General features: G+C 34.4%; 1 protein-coding gene across 1 annotated transcript; it reads right to left on the bottom strand.

Moving 5' to 3' along the window:
- Positions 1-328: 328 nt before the first annotated feature.
- On the bottom strand, positions 329-24,940 carry LOC134251998 (uncharacterized). Its single transcript, XM_062734396.1, is given in 3 exon segments — positions 329-1,573; positions 1,928-1,995; positions 23,525-24,940. Coding segments are annotated over 3 exon segments (2,691 nt in total). The 5' UTR covers positions 24,903-24,940.
- Positions 24,941-26,267: the final 1,327 nt, after the last annotated feature.

Raw genomic sequence — 26,267 nt, 5'->3', positions numbered from 1 at the left:
TCTCCACTTGCTAGTCACTTCCAAGCCACATTTTCGTGAATAATTTATCTTATCTCTCTGTAGCTATAGTCTTGCTAAATCTCACCAGAGGTACTGCTCGTTGTCGTGAATGATGCAGGATAATCTCCTCGGTCTTGAAATGTTGTCTGAAATATAAAAGCCTCCGTCGACTAATGCATCGACTTTTTACTTTCAAACAACATTTCTCGACTTCGGAAGTTATTCTGCAACATTCACGAAAACGCAGACTTTATTTCTTTAAAAAAATATTTGAAGTAAATAAGTAGCTTTAAATGTTTGTCCCCATTATATTTCTAAATACACAAATCTATTTAAGATATTTAATTTTCTTAAGCTTTCCACACCACTCAGCTACAAACAAGTTGTCTTTTTTGTCCACACATAATCCCAATGGCTCCTTCAGATCACAGTTATCTATACAACGAAGAAACTGTCCGTCCTGGTTTAGGATGTGGATATTGTGGTTATGATAGTCTGCTACCAGGATCTGACTCTGACTGTCTGTTGTTATACCGCGGGGCTTAAACAGATTAATCTTTGTAGTAGAACGATGACCAGTGTATCTAAATCTGAGTTTTCCTGCTTGATTGACCACTACCACAGCACAAGCACCTACGTCAGCAACACAGATATCCTGGTTTCTGTTCTCACTGATATACTTTATTTTGCTATTTTCTGAATACAGAGGTTTACCCTCCTCATCAAACTGGATTGTTTGTTTCTCTGTGGAGCCTGAGTAACGGACAACTTTAGATTGTGTTTTATCATCACTGTACATAGTAACCAGGATATCACTAGAGGAGGTGTCACAGAGATTGAGAGGTACCCAGCCCTGTAGTCTGATCACCTCCTCCGTCTGTCCATTTTTCACTTTATTCACACTCTTTGTCTTCCAGTCAGAGTACACTAAATCCTCCTCACCTGTCACTGCTATATCACCTGGCCATTCCCCTGATTTTGTTTTGATTGTCATAAAAAGTGAGCCTTGATTGATAAAGCATTTTATATCACTGTCCATTCCACTAGTCCAGATTTCTACTTCACTGAGATTGGCGACACTACGGAGGTTATCAAACCCAGTATTTATCGTGGTGATAAGTTCTGATTCTTCCAGCAGTTCTCTAGTTGATTGCTCTGAGTTTTTCAATGTATAACCATTTTTTTCTGTTGTGGTGCATAATGGTGTTAAAAATCCAAATAATTTATAAAGATGTTCTGAATCTTTTGACTTTGGACTGAATGTTGGTAGTGATACCTTAATTTTGGAAGGAAGTGTGCTCAATTCTCTGATATTGGAACTGTATTCCATAGTCATAGACACTTCATTAGATTCATCAATTCTGATTAGTTTTAGCAGTGTTCGTTTAATAAGAGTCTGTATCTGTTTAATTTCATCTAAATGTTTCTTCAGAATGCTCATATGTTTATTTTTTATCTCTTCAATTTCTGTTTTCATTTTTTTCACAATGTTATCAATTTCTTTGTGCCATTCTTTTCCATGTTCTGTAACTGCTTCTGTAAGTTTTCCATATTCTCCATCAATATTAGCTAACTGAGCTTCCAAATCAGTGGCAATTTCTTCATAGGTTGGAGAAATTATAGTTTCTAATTCTTCAGTATCTTTCTCTATGAGTTCTCTCTTTGAAAGAAATATATCTAAAAGAATTGTAATGGTATGCCCCTTATGTTTATCTGATATATTACACAAAGAACACACAGATATATTACACTTTGTACATTGAAATTTACATCTCTTTGTTTCGTGTGCTGTGCACTTGGAATAAATCAAGGTTGATTTTCTTATTTGAATTGGGACCACTTTATGTTTGTCATAACCATCAGAAATATGTTTTCCTACGCACGGAATACACAGATTGACATGACAGTAATCACAATAGTTTTGTGCTATAGTGTCCTCACAAAGGTCACATCGGGCGACATCTTGGGCACTGTGGCGGGGATCCATGTCCAGATCTAAAATTTGAATGATTTGTCATTATAAAGAACCCAATCTGTTAAAGATCAGCTAAAACCAAAATGTAAATATTATCTACAATGAACTAGTTCATTAGATTTTAACCTTATATGTTCGTTGATACAGTGAATTTGTTTAAAAGTAGAATTTATGCGATATAGTATTAGAGGATTAGTGTCTCCATCCCTTTATCAGTTTCTGAAGAAAAGATTTCCCCATTTATTTACCTACCCCAATTTTTACCCTGAGTTAAGAGAGCTGGGTCAAACAGACATTATTTTTAATTGCTGTCTTGCATTTCATTTACTATTTCTAGACATTTAATATGCTTTCATTATAAAGGTGATGCAAATGGTAACTTCTACAGCTATATGCGACTATGGATAAAAAGTGCTGAAGCCTTTTTGTGCATAAATGAAATAATTATACAAACAGAGGTTATAATCTTATCAACGAAAATGGTTATTGGATACATTCTATGCTATAATTTAAATTGTTTAAACAACAAGAGGCCCACGGGCCTGATAGGGCCTGATAGGTCACCTGAGTATCATGTAATAACTTTCCAACTGAATTTGGTTCTGTTTTAAACCAGAGGCCATGAAATTCACAGTTTTGAAAGAGGCACCATTGCTTATCATAATTATAAACTTAGCATGCTTACTCTATTTACGTAATACCCAGAGGTAGATCAGATTAAAAAAAGAAAAAATGCACTTCCACTTTGTAACCAGTTGTGCACCCTACCCCAAAGGAACCACTGACCCTGGAGCCACATATTTCAAAATTTTGGAAATTTTATCATAAATTATATTTCAACATAAATGGTTGATGATGCATATGAGAATAACCTTATGTCTATTACACAGAGACATGGTATAATAACACTTTTACCAAAGGGGGATAAGTCAAGACAATTTCTCAAAAACTGGCGGCCAATAATACTCCTAGATACTGTATACAAAATTGCATTAGGTACTATTGCTAACAGAATAAAAAATAAACTTGTCAAATTGATAAATAGTGATCAAACGGGATTTATTTCAAATAGGTACATAGGAGAAAATACACGTTTGATTTATGATATAATGCAGTACACAGTAGAAGAAAATATACAATATACAGGCTTGTTACTTTTGATTGACTTCGAGAAAGCTTTTGACACTATTCCATGGAATTTTACCCAGAATTCCTTGCATTTTTTTTTTAATTTTGGCCCCTTAATACAAAAATGGATGAAACTGTTTTATACTAATATAAGTTCCACAATTCATCAAAGTGGTAATTTTTCACAAAGATTTAATATACAGAGAGGATGTAGACAAGGGGATCCTCTATCACCCTATATCTTTATCTTGTGTGCACAGGAAAAAAATCAAAACAAAAAAAATCAAGGGATTCACTGTTAAAAACATGGAAAATAAAATATCCCAATTAGCAGAAGACACGTACTCAATCTTTTTAGACGGTAGCAAAGAATCATTGACAGAAGTGATGAAAACATTAAAGAAATTTTCCGAAATGTCTGGTTTATATATCAACTGTTCAAAATCTCATGCAGTTTGGACTGGTTCCAAAAGATTTAGTCAAGAAATACTAAGTCATGAGTATAATCTTAAGTGGGGATATGCAAGATTTACCTTACTTGGAATTCATTTTGATGTTGATTTGAATGAAGTTGTAAGACTCAATTATGAACCAAAATTAAGACAAATAAAAGATATAATTAGTCAGTGAAGTAAGAGATATTTGACACCTATTGGAAAGATAACTGTTTTTAAAACTCTTTTACCGCTGCTTAACCATATACTAATGGCTATTCCTAATCCACCAGTCTGAGAAAACCTTTTGAAGGAATTGGAAAAATTATTTTTCTCATTTGTATGGAACGGTCCACAACACAGAGTGAAGAAAGATGTCTTAGTAAAATAAATATGAAGAAGGCGGAGTAAATATGATAAATCTTAGAGCTTTCAATGCATTACTACATTTATTTTGGATGAGACAGCTTATTCTGTCAGATAAAGGTTTACAAAAATTAACGTGCGGCATTAAATATATTAAAAATATCATGAAGAACCTTAAAAACAAGTTTTGGAATGATGTCTTTGAGGCATGGATTGAATTAAATAATAAGCACTACAATGTATGTAAGGTTGCAGGAGACATGCCATTTTTTTATAATCCAAAAATTGTCAGTGGTGGGAAAGTCATTTATAACAAAAATATGTATGACCTGAATAATAGAGTTATTAATGATCTTATGGACGAAAATGGTTCCTGTTATAGTTTTGAGGAATTTTGTAGCATATATCCAAATGTAAGGCTTAATTTTTTAGAATGTGCAGGTATAATACATGTGTAAAGGCATGGATGAAAGCAAAAGACACTAATGATATAATTGCAAAATTACCTAACCGATTAATTTTGTCCAATACTCATATTCTTTCAAAGTGTAAAAAAGCAAAACAGTTTTATGAAATAATTAATGTAAATGATATTGAAAACACTGAGAAAACAAGACGGAATGATATTTTTATGCCCCGTCATGAATATAGCCGGGGCATATAGCGTTTGTCATGTCTGTCTTCCGTCCTTCCGTCACACTTTGCGTTTAGCTCTGTTCAATGCTAAGTTTCAAAGAAAGTATCCAAGATATTTTCATCAACTTCATATGCTGATAGATATTGATGAGAGCTATGCAACTGCATCAACATTTTTTGACCTTGACCTCACTTTTCTTAAATTAGTGTTTAGCTCAGTTTTAAACATACCATTCAAGATGGTGTTATCAAACTTCACATGTTGATACAAACTTGCACGGATGATGCATCTAGGGATGGACACTACCAGACTTGCTTCGGATGCTGGATCTGACCTACATTTTCCAAATGAGTGACCAGGTTAAAGTTTTTGGAGCAGGTCCATTCCTAAGGAACTATAAGCCCTACATGGACCAAACTTGCACGGATGATGCATCTAGAGATGGACACCACCAGACTTGCTTTTTGGATGCTGGATCTTACCTACATTTTTATTCCCTAGTAACTATAAGCCCTACGTGAACCAAAGTTGCATGGATCTTGCATCTAGGGATGGACACTACCAGACTTGCTCCGGATGCTGGATCTGGCCTATATTTTCATTCCCAAGTAACTATAAGCCCTGCTTCAAACAAACTTGCATGGATGATGCATCTAGGGATGGACACTACCAGACTTGCTTCGGATGCTGGATCTGACCTATATCTTAGTCCCAAGTAACTATAACTCCTACCTGAGCCAAACTTGCATGGATGATGCATCTAGGGATGGACACTACCAGATTTGCTTCGGATGCTGGATCTGACCTACATTTTTATTCTCTAGTAACTATAAGCCCTACCTGAACCAAACTGATCAAATTTTATACACATACAAATTTTCATGTTGCCTTACTAATACAATATGTATATCCTCGGCGGGGCATTCATGTCCTATGGACATATTTCTAGTTTTATTTAGGGGAAAGTGAATGGAAAAGGATTTTTAATCTTCCATTTAAAATTACAAAAATTAGTAAACTTCAATGGTTTCAATACAGAATTTTAAACAAAATACTAGGTACAAACTCATATCTATGTTAAATAAGGAAAGAAGATGATAACTTATGTTCTTTCTGTAATATGGAAGAAGAAACAATAATACATATTTTATGGGAGTGTGACAATGTACAGACCTTCCTCAACAGTTTTGAAAGACATTGTGAACAAAGGACAGGGTTGCAACTTTCATTTACAAAGCAAAGTTTTATTTTGGGATTTCCAGTCAAAAACAAAGATATTCATAACTTGCTGGCTCTATGGATAAAATATTATATATACATACAATGAGATGTTTAGAAAAAAAATTAGATGTCAGACTTGCGACTTCACATATTAAACTTTTTTATGAAACTCAAAAATATTTAGCATGTAAGAATGGTGACAGAGAGATGTTTGACACCAACTGGAATCTGTGGAATCAAATGTTTTCATAAATTGTTATAAAATAAAAAAAAACTCTTATTTATGTAATTTTAAAACATGCTAACTCTCTCTCATCCCCCCCCCTCTCTCTCTCTCTCAAAACCAATCTCTGTAATATAAATAAATTTTGTATTATGAATTGTGAAACAGATTGTGTAAAATAAATAAAGAATTAAAAAAAAATAAATGGTTGATTAATACCAAGGAGCAGATTTCAAAGCATTAATTTATTTTCAGACTATGTAACCTTCCCCCCTTCCTGACCCAGGGGTATGAAATTAACCATTCTACTAGATGCACCTTTCTTCATCATAAATAAATATACTTGGATCATGAGCATAACACCCAGGAACAAAGGAAAAGATTGTCAAAGAATTAATGTATTTTCACTATATAATCAAAAGAGCCCCCCTTACACCAAATGGCAAAACCCCTGATACAGGGACCATGGAATTCACAAATTTGGTTGAGGCATAATAACTTTATACTAAGTTAATTTATTTAATACCGAGGAGCAGAGAAGAAGATTTTGAAAGAATTAATGCATACAATATAATCAATAGAGCCTTGCCCTAACATCAGAACCCCTGATCATGGGGCCATGAAACTCACAATTTTCTAAGAAGCACTCTTGCTCATCATAACTATTTTCTTAGTTAGTTTATTTAATACACAGGATCAGAGAAGAAGATTTTCAAAGGTTAAATGTTTTTTTTCACCATATAATCAATAGAGCCCCGCCCTAATATCAGAACCCCTGACCCTAGGGCCATAAAATTCACAGTTGTGGAATATGCACTCTTGTTCATCATAACTATGTTCTTAGTTAGTTTATTTAATACCTAGGAGGAGAGAATAAAGTTTTGAAAAAATAAATGCATTTTCACTGTATAATCAGTAGAACCCCGCCCTTAAACACCAGAACCCCTGACCCTGGGGCCATAAAATTCACAATTTTGGAAGAGACACTCTTGCTCATCATAACTATGAACTTAGTTACATGTAGTTTATTTAATACCCAGGGGCAGAGAAGAAGATTTTCAAACAAATAATGCATTTTTACCATATAATCTATATAGCCCAGCCCTAAAACTAGAACCCCTGACCCTGGGACCATGAATTTCACACTTTTGGTAGAGGACTCAATAGCTCATTACATTCATGCTAACAGTTTGCCTGCTTGATGTCCAGGAGTAAAGAAGATTTTTCAGAATTTCATTAATTTTAGTGGTTTGGCCCCACCCCTCAGGCTCCAGGGGGCAGGGACCATGAAATTCACAATTTTTGTTCCCCTTTACCCATAGATGCTGTGTACCAAATTTGGTTGAAATTGTTGCAGTGGTTTTAAAGAAGAAGTTGAAAATGTTCAAATGTTAACACACGACACAGTACACACGACGCACGACGACGGACGAAAACGGATTGCAATAGGCCACCTGAGTGACTCAGGTGACCTAAAAATGGTTCATAAAATATTACATTTACAGTTTTACATTTACATAAAGTGTTACATTTGCGCAAATTACCAAAGGTCAAAAACGTAATACACTACATCACCCCTACTAATGTTATTGTGATTTAAATTCAAGACACGTGGTTTAAGTGTACCTATTCAAAGGTGATATGGTAGAACCGGTTTTATAAATAGAATTGGCAGTAAACAGGAAATTGCTATAGTCTGTTTCTTCTGAAAACATGTCCTGTGCAAAATGTGTTTCCACACCTTTCTGAAAGACTTTCATGATTTTCAACAGAAATGGGTTGATAAAGGGGGGGGGGGTAAGTAACAATTAATAAATCTTATCATAGTTTACTGCAAAAATTCCAGCTCACTAGCTGGTAAAAAATGTGTAATATCATCTACACTGACAAACCTTTGTTTGCCTTATATGGCTATTGCTATTACTGCGCACAGAGGATCATACCACGAGCAACTGGCCAATTGTTGATTGAAGACGTTGATGCCAAATGCACGTTTACATGTTACTTCGAACACGTGGTTCAGGTCAATCTATGACCAGGTAAATGGAGTGCAAAATAAAAAAAAAATGTTATTATAAACATGATGAACAAAATGCAAACATAAGAAACTATGAAAAATATCACGGGCGTTTTTAATTTTTTGTTAACTAGAGAAAAATATTTTTAATAAAATGTATACGTAATTGGTGTCAAGTTCAGAACCAGCACTTCAAGGCTAGGGGAAACGAACAGCTTCTCGTATGCATTTAAATGGACAAAACGTTTTTACATATACTCGTGATTACGCGTGTTGGCCAGAGAATCCACCTGACAATTGTATTCACCGATAGTACACTAAAGGAATATTCTAGTAGTATTCGTATAGTAACCCACAATGCAATTTTCATTCATCTGATTTGCCAGTTAAAGTCACATTGGTGCCTCATTTGCTAATCTGACGCCAAAAAATATAGTCCCGGTTCCCATGCAAAATAGTTGTCTAAAAAGAAATTTGAATTCTTGACTGCAGAAAATTGTATCATAGAGAATATTTATAATTTAAACTTGAATGAATTCAAGAAAGATCGATTGAAGTACATTTCTACAGAATGATATTATAGGGTGGTGAAAACTAAAACGCAGCATAACTTTTCTGTTTACCATGTCTCCACGTGCAAGTCACTTCCTAGCCACATTTCCGTGAATAATTTACCCTATCTCGCTGAATTCTCGCTAACTCTCGCCAGAGCCACTGTAAGAGCTACTCTGAACTCATCGCTTTTTATAATTTGTAAAACACCGAAAAATAAAAGGTTCCAAACACATTAGTAGGGGTGTACATGATATAATTCAAGTAGTTTTGTATATGTGATTTACAACTACGCTCTATGATAAACGTGATGACTTCTTACTTTTCTATCGACAACTTCCCTCACTTATACAGCAATATACCATCACCACCTGCATACGGCGTTTATATATCTCAGCTGATTCGAAACGAAAGAGCATGCTCTACGTTTAAACAATTTCTGTTTAAAACGAGGTAGATTATTAACATACAAGTTGATAAAACAATAATATCAGCAGTCTCCTTTAAAGTCATCATTTCTTAAGTTCTTGGTCTATACAATGACCTTGTCAGTAAAAACAGTTAATCATTGAGTCAAATGCTGACTGACATTTTTCATACTAATTGTTAGTCCATTATTTATGCAGTGAACTGACGACGGATTTTCCTGTTATTTTCCGATCATGACAAGGAGCACATGGTGGGTGTGATTGGTCGGCAAGGTATGCTCACTCCTCCATGCCAGCTGATCCCACCTCTGATGTTTTGGAGGTCCGTGTTTGCTTTGCTCCTATATTGTATTGTTTTATTGACTTTGACATTGAATACTGTTCTTGTCTCCATATCCTTCACAGAATGTTTTGACTCCTTGACAAGTTGAAATTGAAAATAATATAATTAATCTGGCATGTTCGTTATGAACATTGGTTCGCGTTCCAGCTTACTTGCGCTAGCTTGAAAGTAAGTTGGAGTATGACTCAATATAGTTTGTGGCTATAAAACAATTCTGATAAAGAAGTTTTAAGTCGAGCATATACTCGAAATGTACCTTACTCTGTACTTGCGAGTAACACATGCGTAAGGAACAAATGTTATACTGAAAGCTGGAGTAAATTTGTAAGAAGTAAGCTTTACTCCGACAAATGAAATACTGGGAACACTTTCCGCAAAAATTCAGAGATACACCAACGTCGAATAAATTATGTTAGATATGAATTGTTAAGAATGGCATATAAAATCCATGGTTCTTTGAACCTAAAAAGGGCCCTTTCCTGAAAGAATTTTGAACCAGAAATTTTGTTAAATACAGAAAATAAAGCTCTGCTAAATTATGGATATGTGCCCTAACCCCCTTCAATAAAAACTTGATGACCCTTTTTGGCTTGTAAAGGAACAGTGACGTAGTATCAAAGTATCAAAAAGCAAGGGCGCCGCCCCTTAAAAAAAAACTTGACTATTACAAATGTTCATTTAACATCGCCTCGTGCCCCCCCCCCTCCCTTCCCTCCCACATTTGTGTTGCAATTTAGTCAAATACGAGTAATGTAGTAGATTATGAATAAAATTTAGTACTGGAAGAAGTTAGAACTTATTTTGCTTGTCAATCTTATTTTTCGGATTAGTTAATTTTTTCTTCTCGGACACTGATGCTACAAAACGTCCCTGAGAAAACGTTGCTTGTTAATGACTACCCAAAATGTTTGGTTTCGCCCCCAAAATGAAATATTTCTTATGAGCCTGGAAATTTTTGACTAATTAAGACTTTGTTAACACAACGCAATAAATCTTACATGTATATCTTGAAGAGGGGAAGACTGTATGATAAGTACTTCTTCATCTTGTATAATACTGTATACAGAGAAATTTTGCCCCCCCCCCCCCCCCCCCCCCACTTACTTTCGCCTTTTTCGCCCTATTCTTAATTGGGCGAAATTAAAACTGAGCGAATTCAAATTACGTAGCATAATTTCTTAAACAGAACTATGATTGATTGATTTTATACTGTTTAACGTCCCTCTCCAGAATATTTCACTGATATGGAGACGTCACCATTGCCGGTGAAGGGCTGCAAATTTAGGCTTATACTCGCACTTACGGCCTTTGAGCAGGGAGGGATCTTTATCGTGCCACACCTGCTGTGACACGGGGCCTCGGTTTATACGGTCTCATCCGAAGGACCGCCCCATTTAGTCGCCTTTAACGACAAGCAAGGGGGTACTGAGGACCTATTCTAACCCGGATCCCCCAAGAGGCCAGAACTATGAATGGGCGAATTTAAAACGGGGCAAAAGGGCGAAAATAACACGGGGCGAAAATAAACGTGTATACAGTATGTAGTGCATGTGAAGAAAATTTGTCAAATCAAAATTTGACTTTACATATTCACTTTAAAATTAATTTTAAAAGAAGAATTTGTCCTAAATGAGTTCCCTTTGCGGGGATTGAAACTGGTATTAATTAGAAAATGAAAGAAGTCATAGAATATTTTAATTTTTTTAATGAATAAGGTTTGAAGATGAATATCATTTTTTTTGCTTAATCTTTGAGTAAATGTCCTGTACATGCGCCTCTAAGTAAAATATCCTCTCATAAGAATTTAATTTTTGGCCTAATAATTTTCTGTAGTATTTCAAAGCTTTCAGTGGTTCCAGTCCCTAGGGAAATCCCCCACGACCTTAGCCTTGTCAGCTTGCCTCACCCCGCTTTAAATTCTCTATCCACCCTTTATTGTATAAAATGCACTTTTCAGAGATTGGTAACTGAATTAATTTAATGTTTTGAAGTTAAAAAACCCTTAGTGATGTTTGACAACATCGCATCCCGGGTATAAAAAGAAGTTTATAGTACTAAGCAACATTTTTAGTGCATAATGCACTCCATAGTTCAAATACCATAGTCGCTATTTTGTAAATGTTCACCCAACCGAAAATTTCATTATGACCGGAATTATTTTAAGAATTTCCTTATGAAACTATGATTTTTAAAAGAGTCGACTTTTGTTATTATATGAAGATGTAAATTATTTGCAAGGTCATTTATATGGATCATTAAAAACAAAGAAAACAATACCTTTTTACAGATTAATTCAATGTTTTCTTTCTGCAAAATGAAAAAGCAGACATGGTGGACATTGTTATCACCAGGTATTTGTCAGGTAAACATACAATATAGGTTATACTTCCTGGTCTGGTGTCATTCACTGTTATCTCTCTTGTTTCACTATAATCAGAAACACAGAAACAAACTAACCCAGATAATGGATTATAAAAAATGACACATTCTAGGATGTTGATAATTTCAAAAATGTATGAACTAGGTGAAAATCAAAATTTTAAAAACCTGCTCTTCACTTTAACTTTTCATTAATAAAAATATTTTATACAAAGAAAAAGGAATATCTTTTAAAATCTATATTAAAGTATACTCTTTTGAAAAATTTGAACGATTTAAGTTTTTATGATGGCTTTTTATAGCCACAAACTGTTGCTGCTTCTCTGGGCTATAAATAAACAACAATGTAAAATTAATCGCTGGGACCCTAGCGGCGATTTTTGCAGAGTCAAAATAATGAAAGTAGGCTTGTAAGTTGTTTAGATTGACTGATTGTATAATGTTTAACGTCCATCTCGAGAATTTTTCACTCATATGGAGACACCACTACTTGCCGTTGGAGAGCTGCAAAATTAAATTTTGTTGTCCTATAATCGGCACTCAGGGCAATTGATCTGGGAGGGATCTTTATCGTTCCAGCACCTACCAAGACACAGGACCTCGGTTTATACGGTCTCATCCGAAGGATAAGTCTCTACGTTCCACGGTGGGATTCGAACCCGCGACGTAGAGATCAACTCCTTAATTGGCGACTCTAGAACAGACGCTCTAACCACTGCGCCACGCGGGTGACGACTCGTTTCAATCACTCCTGCTAATGTGTTAGGAACCTTTTATTTTTCGGTGCTCTGCAAATTATAAAACCCGATCCGTTCAGAGTAGCTGTGGCAGTGGCTCTGGCGAGAGTTAGCGAGACTACAGCGATATAGGGTAAATGGTTCACGGAATTGTGGCTAGGAAGTGACTAGCACGTGGAGACACGATAAACAGAAAAAGTTATGCTACGTTTAAGTTTTCACTACTCTATAATTTCTGTAGAAATAAATTTCAATCGATCTCTCTTGAATTCATTCAAACTTAAGTTTTCTCTATAAAACAATTTCCTGCAGTCATGAATTAAAAACTTCTTTTGGGATCAATATTTTCATAGGAACTGGAACTATATTTTTTGGCGTCAGATTAGCAAATGAGGCACCAACTTGACTTTAACTGACAAATCACCTGAACGAGAATTGCATTATGGGTTACTAAGAATACTACAGGAATTTTACGCTTGAAAGAAAGGGAAATCTTATGGCGATCGGATAAGCACAAAGAGCATTTTTCCCATCCATTTTCATAATTCTTTTATTTTCATGCTCATAATGACAAACAATTCATTTTTTAGATAAACAATGGAAGTCTAGGTTCTCAAAGTCATACTGCAAAGCACATTGCGTCTGTATTATTTCCTATGTTGTACTATCGGTGAATACAATTGTCAGGTAGATTCCCTGGCCAAAACACGATCACGAGTATAATTATGTAAAAGTTTTGTCGGAGATGCTGCTCGCTATCCTTACCCTTGAAGCGCTGGTGTTCTCAACTTGACACAAGCTACATTTTATTAAACATATTTCTTTAGTTAACAACAAATTAAAAACACCCGTGACATCTTTCATAGATTCTTATCTTTGTATTTTGTTCATAAGAACATTTTTTATATTGCACTCCACTGACATAATCATAGATTGACCTGAACCTCGTGTTCGAAGTAAAATGAAAACATATATTTGGCGTAAACGTTGCTTTTCATTCAACGATTGGTCAGTTGCTAGTGGACTTTTACGAGAAGCACTGACTTTTACAGTTGACGTTTACTTGGACATTTAAACTTGTATCATGTACGGAAGTACAGAATTGATAATGCATAAGAAAACCTTTCTTGTGGTCATAGGTATGGTGTTAGGGGCACAAACATGTGAAGACCGGAGTTGAGGGTAGGGTCGTTGTCGTTTTCTTCAAGGACAACTTATATGTGCATTGAAATAAACCGTTATTTCCGTTTAATTAAATGTTGAGCTAAATATTTATATCGTAAAGGAGCTACTGTACATACCACTAGTGTAAAAGTAAGCATCAACTGTAAAAGTCAGCATTCCTCGTAAAAGTCCATTGGTAAGATCCTCTGTGCGCATAGATAACAATAGCCATATACGTCAAACAAAGGTTTGTCAGTGTAGATGATATTAGACATTTTTTTTACCAGCGTATCGGTCGCTTGTGAGCTCTAGTTTTCGCCGTAAATTATGATGATATATTGTTATTTTAACCTCCTCCCCCTTTAGCCACCCTTTTCTGATGAAAATCATAAAAGTCTTTCAGAAACGTCTTGAAACACATTTGGACATGATTTCAAAAGAAATAGAACTATAGCAATTTCCTGTTAACTGCCAATTGTATTTATAAAACCGGTTCTATCCTATAATCTTTGAATAGGTAAACCTAAACCACGTGTCTTGAATCTAAATCACAATTACATTAGTAGGGGTGTCGATATTTGAAAACAAAAACAAATTGTGAACAAATACTCTTTATAAAGATAAATAAAATATTTTCTTTCGTGATGGACACAGCGTAGTTTTTGGTTTTTTTTTTATTCAAAAGTGCAAAAAAATGGAATTTGAAGTGAAAAATATCTGTATAGAATAATAAGGATGGTTTCAGAAGGGTAGAAATTTAAACATCACATAAGGTTTACAATTTCTTTATATTCTAGAAATTTTTTATTTGCAGCATTTGCAATTAAGGGTGTCAAAAAATGAATACCAATCCATTCAATACTTTTTTGTATGTATCATCTGTCCTTAATTAAATAACAGATAGAAAGAATGTAATTATTCAACTAATTAAATCAATGCAATGTGTGTAACATGTATGTGATGGTTTTGTTTTTTTTTAATAAAATAAAATATTTAAAAATTGACATTACCCTTTCAAACTAATGTATTATTTTTTTTAAAAATTCCATTGTTTGTCAATATACTTATACATGTATGTTATAATTATACGACTACTGAAATAAAAATGAGGTTCATAAAAACTTAAAAATCCATGTTTCTGAAAACGCAGGTTTCAAAAGTTTGGTGAAGACCCTTGGACTACTTGTTTATCCCATGGGTAATGCCTTGAATTCTTAGCACTGTCGCTCACATACAAAGCGTATACGTAGGAATTTGCGAAAGTTTTTATTTACATTAACGGAGTAATGTGCATCCATTATCCACTTGTCAGTTGTTATAGATTTCCAGATTGAAAATTTTCAGTGATATTTATTAAATTATATAACTCGGTCAGCTGTGTACCTTACCAACGGGATTCCGAAGGATTGATTGATTGATTGTACGAGGGTTGTTCAATAAATAATGTCCTGAGCTCTGTGACATACAATTTAGAAATCATATGACATTAAGCTTGACTTTCTCTCATGAATCAATCTTTAATGAATTCATTACAGTTTATTTGACCACTTTTCATTACATAGTTTCAAAACAAGGGCTATTCGAGACACGGCATTAAAAAAAATGGTAAAGAATCAACTAGAGCAAAGCTCGTTGCAAAGCAACGAGTAGGTCTTCCGTCCTGTTTGACCGGAATCAGCTTTCATTTTTAACAAAAATGAGAAATAACGCCCAAAAATGCTTTGAATCCTCTAAAGCTATGTTAATTAATGCAAAAATAAGCCATGTTTTGCTACTTCCGGTTTGACCGGAAGTGACGACGACGCACGGAAAATTAATTTTTAAGCTCCCAGAGACATATGTTACCCAAAAACTTGTCAAAAACGGCAAAAATACACGTTTTCCGACTACTTCCGGTTTGGCCGGAAGTGACGACGCTGGACGTATTTTGACGACTCCATTAGATTAAGCTTGACGTTTTCAACAACTTTGCTTCTTTGATGTATAACAAATTCTCAATACTTTTTGAGATATCTGAAAAAATTTTTGACCCCTCTAAATCCCTTAATTTAGGAGTCAGCCCTTTTTCTGACATATCATTTGAAAGATCTTCTAATTCTGCACAAACTATGTTCTATATATTTTAACAAAATATTTTTAGTTTAGAAGATAAAAAGCAAAATATGAGTAATTTTTGGTTCTTTTAAGCGTTCTAATTTTTGACCCCTATATAGCGCCATTTTGAATAGAGAAATCGAAAAACAAAAACCGAGGTGCACAACTTCAATCTAAAATCAGTAAAATTTCTGCTCCAGCTTTAGCCGTCTCTGAGCCTTTGTCTGGAAAGAAAGCCTATAAATTTTCGTTTAAAGGGAAATAACTCAAAACCGAAAGTGACTTTTTGAAATTTTATCAGCATTCTGATAGAGTTTATAAACGTCTATAACCTCTGAAAATTTGAGCGAAATCCGTTGAGAAATGAGTGAGATATGAGGCCTCAAAGTTGCGGTCTGGGAAGTAGAAGAAAAAAGAACTAGAGCAAAGCTCGTTGCAAAGCATCGAGTAGGTCTTCCGTCCTGTTTGACCGGAAGTAGCTTCCATTTTTAACAAAAATGAGAAATAACGCCCAAAAATGCTTTGAATCTTCTAAAGCTATGTTAATTGATGCAAAAATAAGCCATTTTTTTGCTACTTTCGGTTTGACCGGAAATGACGACGACGCACAGAAAATTAATTTTAAGCTCCCAGAGACATATGTTACCCAAAAACTTGTCAAAAACGGCAAAAATACGCGTTTTCCTACTACTTCCTGTTTGGCCGAAAGTGACGACGCTGGACGTATTTTGACGACTTCGTCAGATTAAGCTTGACATTTTCAACAACTTTGCTTCTTTAATGTATTACAAATTCTCAATACTTTTTGAGATATCTGGAAAAAAACTTTTGGCCCCTCTAAATCCCTTAATTTAGGGGACAGCCCTTTTTTCGACATATCATTTAAAAGATCTAATTCTGCACAAATTATGTTCTATATATTTTAACAAAATATTTTTAGTTTAGAAGATAAAAAGCAAAATATGAGTAATTTTTGGTGCTTTTAAGCGTTCTAATTTTTGACCCCTAGAGAAATAAAAAAACAAAAATCGATGTGCACAACTTCAATCCTTCTATTATATAAAATCAGTAGAATTTCTGCTCCAGCTTTAGCCGTCTCTGAGCCTTTGTCTGGAAACGAAAGCCTATAAATTTTCGTTGAAAGGGAAATAACTCAAAACCGGAAGTGACTTTTTGAAATTTTAGTCAGCATTCTGATAGTTTATAAACGTCTAAAATCTCTGAAAATTTGAGCGAAATCCGTTGAGAAATGAGTGAGATATGAGGCCTCAAAGTTTCGGTCTAGGAAGTAGAAGAAAAAAAAAGAAACAACAATTTTTAGAATAATAATTGTATTTATGTATTGAATGCGATAACTTAGTTGGAGGTTTCCGGTAGGTTTAATTTTGGTAGATTGTGAAAATTCTTAGATCCACGCCTTGGTTGATGGATTACATATGATACGTGTAAGGTCACGTGGTCAGCTCAGCGAGTCATTCAGTTGTATTGTGATAACCCGCATGCTGACCACGCCAACATCAGGCACGTCTATTTTGAAGATTTGTTACAACGTCTGTGATTGTTTAACTTAGCTGAACGTGCCTCAAGGTTTTCTGTCGAGATGAAATTCCAAAAGAATTGAAAGGAACAAAGTATTTTTCATGTTGTAAAGTGTCGTTTACAAGTGCGTGTGGATTTTCTGGTTTATTGTTTACTGATGCGGTGACCAGTGCATGTGCGCGGGTTATCAAAGATATTACCTGATTACTATATGATACACTTGGTGTACATTCTATGTTATTCTGCCGATATGAACTTTAATTATGAACAGATATTCATGAGAAGAACATATTACATGGAGCGATTTTACAGAGACATCAAACGTGGAACTTTTTCCTACAGTCTGAGTTTTGAAAGGATTTCAGAGTAGGCTATTTGTTACTGATTGAACGAAACAAACGGATACCTTTAATGATTACTATCTCTATATCGATCAGCATGATCAGTGGACACAGAGTTCGATCAGCAAAAAGTTGTGATAGATAACGAACATCCTGCAAGAATCTGCTGCAAGCATCGCTATTTCACAGCTGGGGCCACAGCGGGAGACCCTGAACCTCAACGACTTGGGCGTTTTAGGTCCAGCCGGCGTACACCTGTGCTGCTTCACCGCGTGCATTAGAGAGTTTGCCTTCCCATGCAATTGAGGACGAAGGCCAGTATCATGTTTACTTTATAAGTGCATTACAATTATGCATAAAGCGCTTGCGGTTTCCAAGTATAGTTTTTGAGTATAAGTTATCACTTTCAATTATTTGCAATCAAAGGCATTGCTAAATACTCAAATCATGTATACTCTATGGTGTAAGCTTTAAGTTAGCAATTTTATGCAAAAGTTTTTCAATTTTGTTGAACTGCAAGGAGAATTACCTATCATAGTTTGCATACTAACTTCATGTTTTTGCACTTATTTTAACATGATGTATAACAGCTAGGCAGCATTGTTTAGGCACTGTATCAGAATCAGTAGAAGGTCTTCCGTTAGAAACGGAAGACCTTAATAATAATCTTTACCGACAGAATCAGTAGAAGGTCTTTCGTTGGAAACGAAAGACCTTAATAAACAAGAGTGAATATAAACGCTTCATGAAAGCTAACGTAAAACTCGTTAAGAACCCCAAAAAAATATTCTCTGAAACATGAGAAATTTACAGCAACTAATGTTTGTTTTATAGACACATGAGCAGGTGGATTTCAATGAGCAAAAATGATATATTGGGCATCAAATGGGTACCGTCCTTGGTGACAAATACTTACAACAACCAATGTTATGTTTGTGAAAATTCAGCAAATGATCACTGATATATTTGATCGATTTTTAGACACATAGCAAAATTGATAGGCATCATAGGGGGTGGTTTACAATGCTTTAAAGAAACACTTGACAGAAAAAAAAATTAGTACACAATGGTCACCCATTTTCTTTTAAATGAGTGAAAACAACAGCGTGTAAGAATATCTAAACAATTATTTAAAAAAATCAAAAATTGAAGTTATCAACGTTTGCCTGAACTTCAAACAGATAGTGAAACTTGATCTCATTGCTTTAAACCCTCAAAACAAATTTACAATAAGATGCACTTGACAAGAACAGCCAATGTCTGAAAAAAGCAACGAATTTCAAAAGCACAAAAATAGTTTTATGTTTCATTTTCTTAAATATTAGTTGCCTTGTTATTCAAATTCTTATTCTGTGAGGCAGTTCAATATCTGGAGAAGTCTTAAAAGCAAATTTTGCAAAAATAATTGAAAGGTTTTTAGAGAGGATGGATCCAGAACCAAGAATCCACTACTTTTGAAAAGATGTCTGTTATAACCAGTTTTATTTCACAGTATTCAAAATAAAATGCTGATCTCTGTGTTCATTGTAATAGCTATTGGTCGCATGCAGGTTAAGGTGTTATATTTTGTTGCAGTAAAATACTCAAAACTTGTTGACATAAATTTAAAAACTCAACAACAACAAAATTGTTTTCTACATATATGCATCACCTGAAAAAATCTGATATTTTCATTGTTTAACAGAACAGACAAGAAAAGGATGCCAGTCCACTTGCTTAAATTAGTTAATAAATATTATGTAGTAAGAATTCATTTTGTAGAAAGTGCCAAGTGCAGCCAAGTGTTTTGGAAACTGGTGATTTCTTTACCTGACCCTGACTACATACAAACAAACCACCAAGATCAAAGTCTAAGTCATCTCACTAAATGGCTGAAGGCCAAATTCTCTAGAGGGCCCCCAAATCTGACCAACATTCTTTAGTACAGGTAAATCTAACCACTTAAGCAATATGTATTTGAAAGATAAAATTTGATAATTGAATGAGAACAATAGCCTAGAAAATCTAATATTTCACTAAAAGAACTTGAAGAATTAAAAAGAGATAAAATTATTTTTATATCAGTTTTGTTTGTTACTAGTATTTATATCAGCGATATTTGTTCTTTGGGTTACTTTTAAACTGATAACACGAGTAGTCACCAATGGACTGTATCCATAATACAGTTTTACAAAAATGATATTATTCAATTATTCTATTTCCCACTTGAAAAGTGGTAGGTTATAAAGTGATCGGGCTGTCCGTCTAGCTATATACCCATCCGTCTGTCTGTACGTCCGTCCGTCTGTCATTATGCTTTGGGGTACCCATCTCTTATCCGCAACTTGGTTGTTCAACAAAGATATTTTAACTCAGCCTTTACACATATAATATACACTTTATATATCAAACTCGACTCTGAACAAACCTGTACTCGGTGTTTACAAAAGCTTTAAAGTGTGTACCTGTCAGTGATTTCTTTCATCACAGAACCCCAACTTCAGCATTCAGCTTCATATGCTGCATATATCTATTATTTGACATTCACAGGATGAAAATCCACCATTCAGTCGACTGAATGGTGGCTGAATGGCCACTGAATGGTCACTGAAAGGTCACTGAAAAGACCCTTTCCCGTGACTTTTCCGTGATCATTCAGTTACCATTCAGTCGACTGAATGGCACATACATTTCAGTGACCTTTCCGTGATCATTCAGTTGAATCTTTTTATTGAATAATCGGCTTATTTTTTTACCTAAAAATTTTATTTCACTTTTTCCTGGTATAATAGCATTAAACGCATCTAATTCCGAATAAAAAAAATAGGAAAAAAATTAATACAAGAAAAAAAAATCCTCCCATGCCCAGAATCGAACCCTGGTCTCCTGCTCAGGTGTCCGCGACCTTATCAATTACGCTACGACTTCTTGTTCAGAAATGAGGATTTAAAATCAATTAATTTATAGAAATCGATGGAACAATCAGTTCACCTGTTGTATCGAGGAGCTGCGATGTGTATATATCTTGTATATCTTTTGTATATTCTATGTTAGTTGCGCGGTTTTTGGGGACAGACTAATTAATTACACATCTCCTATCGGGATGATGACAATTATCAGAGACGAGCACCTGTTCCTGTGTCAAAGATTTAAGATCGTTGTAAATTCTCTATCTAGAAACTTAGTAGAATGATTTTATTAAAGCAATATCATTTAGAAAGCTAAAATCTCCTATATATTTTTTTTCTACAACAGGCATGTATAAACGATTTATTTATTCTTGTAATTAAAAATGAATTTAAAATAATGTCTTTCAAAAACTAGATATCCTGCAGTTTTGACAATGACATAATTAAGAAACGAAATTGGTCAGTAATACTTGCCATCTTCCAGAAATGGTTTAAATAATATAAATTCTGTCTCATCAATCAAAACTATATATTTCCATGAAAAAATACACGTATAAGCACTATAGAATGTTATGCATTTATTTAAATTTTGAATCGGTTTTCGGATCATCATTTTTTATCACTTGACGCATTTTTGTTTTCTAAATGTAACTAGAAAATTAAAAATCATTTTGAACAAGTCTCACATATTTTATAAAATTATAATAATTACTTAGACATATTTTAAGGTACCCGAATTTGATCACGATAAGTAAAAAAAAACACACAATCAAGATTGAATAATTAATCTTTATTCAAAATATTGCTTTCTTGTTAAGGAAAAATATCTGATTATAAAATAATACGCTAGTTAAAAAATTGCTAAATTGAGACTTAAATATCACTGAAAGGTGGCGGAAAGGTCACTGAATGACGACAGAAAACTCACTGAAAGTCGACGGAATGGTCACTGAAAGACGACAGAAAGGTCACTGAAAGTTGACGGAAAGGTCACTGAGAGACGACGGAAAGGTCACTGAAAGTTGATGGAAAGGTCACTGAAAGTTGATGGAAAGGCCACTGAAAATTGACGGAAATGTGTCCGCTGAATGGTGACTAAAAGGTATCTGAAATGTGACTGAAAGGCAACTGAGAGGTAACTGAAATGTATGTGCCATTCAGTGGCTGAATGGCCACTAAAAAGTTACTGAAAGCCGCCTTTCAGTTTTAACTGAAAGGTCTTGTTTCTTCCTGTGATTTTCAGATGACGACTCAAATAGTAAAGACATTAAGGCTTTTGATTAATGTTCGAAATTTGACGAGTAACCGAGGACCACAGATAAGCCTTTTTGAGAATTGTCCTTTGATAAAAATATAGATTCTGAATTAAATGTCACTGATTTAGGTAACACATTTTTTGATAATGAGAGTGAAAGTATTACCCATGTCCCCCATAATCAGTTAATCAGAATCTGCAAAGAGTAATTTAGATACAATAGGAGACAGTGTTTATATTATAAGAGACCAATTTTTCACATGAGCATGTTATTCATTAAAAGTACAATAATTATATTGGTTTTTGAAGGAAAACAGTAATTTGAAGATTTGCCCTGAATATTAACAAAAACAATTACATAATACTAGTGCATGTACTTGAATCAGAGAAATGAATAAGTTTAAAAAGTTTTCAACCTATGTACATAACTTATTTTCTGAAACTGCATTACATGTAAAACGGGCATAAGAACATTGATATGTAGTAGAATAATTATACTTTAACACTACTTAGTATATCTTATATAATGTTAAACGTAAATTACCATCACATGAAAATTTTCACAATTATAATACATGTACTACATACTTATCAACTGTTCAACGACCTAAAAATGGCTAAAATCATAACAGTTTGGTATAGATTTTCTCTGAAGGTGAAGTGTCCGCCTGTGTAGATGCATTCACTGTAATCTTGGCGAGAAATTGGGGAACTTCTCCAACTAAATAATGATTCTGGGCACCGAGAAAGTACAAGAAAGAATTTGATGTGGTAAAGAAACAATCGATTAACAGGTTGGAAAGGTCCTACAGTGTACAGATTCCTCAAAGCAGGTCCATTTCCGGACAGAAGAAGGTAGGCGTAGGTCTAGAGGAACAGGTTCCAAAGGCTCATCTTGGGGGTTAACTACAGGAACAAGAACTTTCACAGGAATGGGGTATGGAGTATGAGGCGCACGATCAGGTGACGACTCCCTATCAGGAGTGGTCAATGAATAACAATCATGCAAGTTTTTTTGGAACAAATTCAGGAACATAGGTCTTGGGATACGGAAAGGACATCAGCTTCGCGGTTTATAAGGCGTAACTTCTCCAACCCAGATTATACAGTATAACGTGGGTTGCTATTTAATTCATTCCTTAAATAGCCAATATGTGTTTGTGTCTTGTCTGGGTCCAAGACGTCTCCCAAGTAAATAGAAGCATTCCCTAACAAAAAATCTATAGTTAACTATAGTGATATCTTTGACAATATGAAAACGTTGATTTACTATAGTGATAACTTTGACACTTTGATTTACTAAAGTGATTACTATGAAAACTTTGATTAACCATAGTGATCACTGAGAAAACAATGATTAACTTTGGTAAAACTTTTATTCACTTTAGTGATAACTTTGAGAACATTGATTTACCATAGTGATAACTATGTCACTTTAGTGATCTTTTTGAAAACTTTGATTTACTATAGTGATCATTGTGACACTTTGATTCATTATAGTTAACAATAGTACACTATTGTTAATTGAAGTTTATTTTTGTTTGGGCTATGTCATTAGATATAGGAAAACAATTTACATATGCATGTGTTTTTAAAGAGAGATATTAAAAAATATATTAATCTTAATCGCCATCCCTCTTTCTCTTTCTAAAAAAATCAGAAAAGTAAAAACAAAAATGACCAAAAAACTATGTTTTTAGTTTACTTGATGATCAAACTTTATAAGATAATAAAACATTGACATGCGACTTTACCAACTGATATAAATTTACATGAGATATTTAATTTTTTTCACACTTCCACTGTACTCGGCTACAAATAAGTTGTCATTTCTGTCTACACATAAACCAAAGGGCTCCTTCAAATTACAGTTATCTATATAATGGAGAAACTGTCCGTCCTGGCCTAAGATGTGGATACAGTGGTTATCACCGTCAGCTGCAAGGATCTGACTCTGGCTGTCTGTTGTGATGCCTCGGAGTTTAAATGGTTTGTTCTTTGTAGTAGAAGGATGACCAGTGTATCTAAATCGGAGTTTACCAGTCTGACTGACCACCACTAGAGCACCAGCTCCACAGTCGGCCATACAGATATCCAGGTTTCTGTTCTCACTGATGTATTTAATTTTGTTATTTCCTGAATACAGAGGTTTACCCTCCTCATCATATTGAATTGTTTGTTTTTCTGTGAAGTCTAAGTAACGGACAACTTTGGATTGTTTTTTATCTTCACTGTACATAGAAACCAGGAGATCACTAAAGAAGGTGACACAGAGATTACCAGGTATCCAGCCCTGTAGTCTGATCACCTACTCTGTCTGTTCATTCTTCACTGTATAAATGGTATTCGTCTTCCAGTCACTGTACACTAGATCCCCATCACCAGTTACTGCTATATCATTTGGAAACTCCCCTGATTTTGTTTTGATTGTCTGGATAAGTGAGCCTTGAATGTTGAAGCATTTTATATCACTAACATCACTTGCTCTTGTCCATATTTCTTCTTCATTTAGACAGACAACACTGCGGAGGTTATCATATCCAGTATCGATAGTAGTGATTAGTTCTGGTTCTTTCAGCTGTTCTCTTGTTGGTGTTTCTTGTTTCTTCAGTATGTAACCATTTTCTTCTGTTTTGGTGGATAAGTGTGTTAAAGATCCAAATAATTTATGAAGATGTTCTGTATCTTTTGACTTTGGACTAAACACAGGCAGTGATATCTCCACTTTAGGAGGAAGTTTGCGTAATTCTTTGATTGTAGAAATGTATTCAATAGTCATAAACACTTCAATTGATCCAGATATTCTATTTAACTGAAGCAAATTATTCTCAATTTCATATTCTAACTCTTTAATTTCATCTAAAAGTCTCCTCAGAATTCTCAAATGTTTGATTTTTATCTCATCAATTTCTGTTTTTATTTTCTTTACAATGTTGTCAATTTCCTTGTGCCATTCTTCTCCATGTTCTGTTACTGCTGTTGAAAGTTTTCCATATTCTCCATCCCGATTAACAATCTGGGTTTTTATATCAGTGGCAATTTCTTCATAGGTTGGAAATATTATGTTTTTTAACTCTTCAGTATCTTTCCCTATGACTTCTCTCTTTGAGTTAAAGATATCCAAAAGAGTTGCAATGTTATGCCCCTTATGTGCATCAGATATAGTACACAAAGAACACATAGGGGTGTTACATTCTTTGCATTGAAATTTACATCTTTTTGTTTCGTGTGTTGTGCACTTGAAATAAATCAAGGTTGATTTTCTTTGTTCGAAAGGGACCACTTTATGTTTGTCATAGTCATCAGAAATATGCTTTACTACACAACGAACACACAGATTGACTTCACATAAATCACAGTACATTTGTACTACAGCTGTTTCACAAAGGTCACAACGGGTGACATTTTGGGCACTGGTACTAGGATCCATGTCCAAATCTAAAATTAGAATGATATGTCTTATCAATAAATTATCAAGGAAAACGAAAGTATCTAAATTCTATGAGTTTTTATTTGCTGGGCTTTTACTGCAAGCATCGTCCTGGCTGTAGGGATCATGATCGACTGCCTTACTATAAATAGCACAGTGTAGAAAAGTAAACTAAAAGCCAAACAACGTCAAAGCAGACGGTTCTGATATACATAATAGTCACATTAATTGCGAGACGATATTGAAACAAATATCTTTAACAACTCAATATTTGTAATTGTTAATGATCAATATTTTTGCTTGAGAATTAAATTGACTGCCGTCACGAGAAAAGGGCCCTTAAGGTCAAATTTTCATAAATCTACTTTTTGGTAAATTTTGATAACCGAACTCTTTCTGAATGCAAATATACATAAATTTTAATAAATATCTCACTTTTTCAGTATTTTATAGGCATTTTAGTAAGGCGCGCCTAAATAACTTTGACGTTACTCACTGAAAACGTAGTGACTCGACTGCGACTAATTCAATTTCCAAAAATTCTTAAAATAACGCTATATAAATAACTCAATCGTTTTGAGAATTATAAACTTCAGAAAATATTTTTTCCCCGGCGACTAGTATGTGACTATTTCTAAGAGATTTCATATGTTATTACTATTTTCATACTATTTTAGAGCAGATCTAGTAATATCGTAAAGGAGGATGTAAGTCTAGACAAAATCTAGGAACGGTTTAATGGGTTTATAATATATTCAGTAAGAAAAATAATACTTGTTTAAATCCATACGAATTATTCTTTTTATATAAATCATACTAAAATAATCTAACTCAATTTATGATATATATATAAAGCACTTGTAACATTTAAACATTAAAAGAAATAGAGAGAGAGAGAGAGAGAGAGAATCCCAGAAGGACACCGCGCGCAAAACGGGGCATCCCCTCGCAAAAAAGCACTTCGATCCCGATATTAAAAAGAAAATTATTTTCTTATCAGTCATCAAAATTCATCATTCACTCACCATCACACACACACGTAACTTTTTTCCCTTTAACTGTTAGGATAGGATCAAAACACCATATATTTTCTGTATCACCGAAAAATGAGAAATA

The sequence above is a fragment of the Saccostrea cucullata genome, unplaced genomic scaffold (genome assembly GCF_032062105.1).
Source record: "Saccostrea cucullata isolate Sc308-1 unplaced genomic scaffold, CSIRO_AGI_Scuc_v1 ctg1615, whole genome shotgun sequence".
NCBI classification, from domain to species: domain Eukaryota; kingdom Metazoa; phylum Mollusca; class Bivalvia; order Ostreida; family Ostreidae; genus Saccostrea; species Saccostrea cuccullata.
This window is presented reverse-complemented; position numbering and strand designations above follow the sequence as displayed.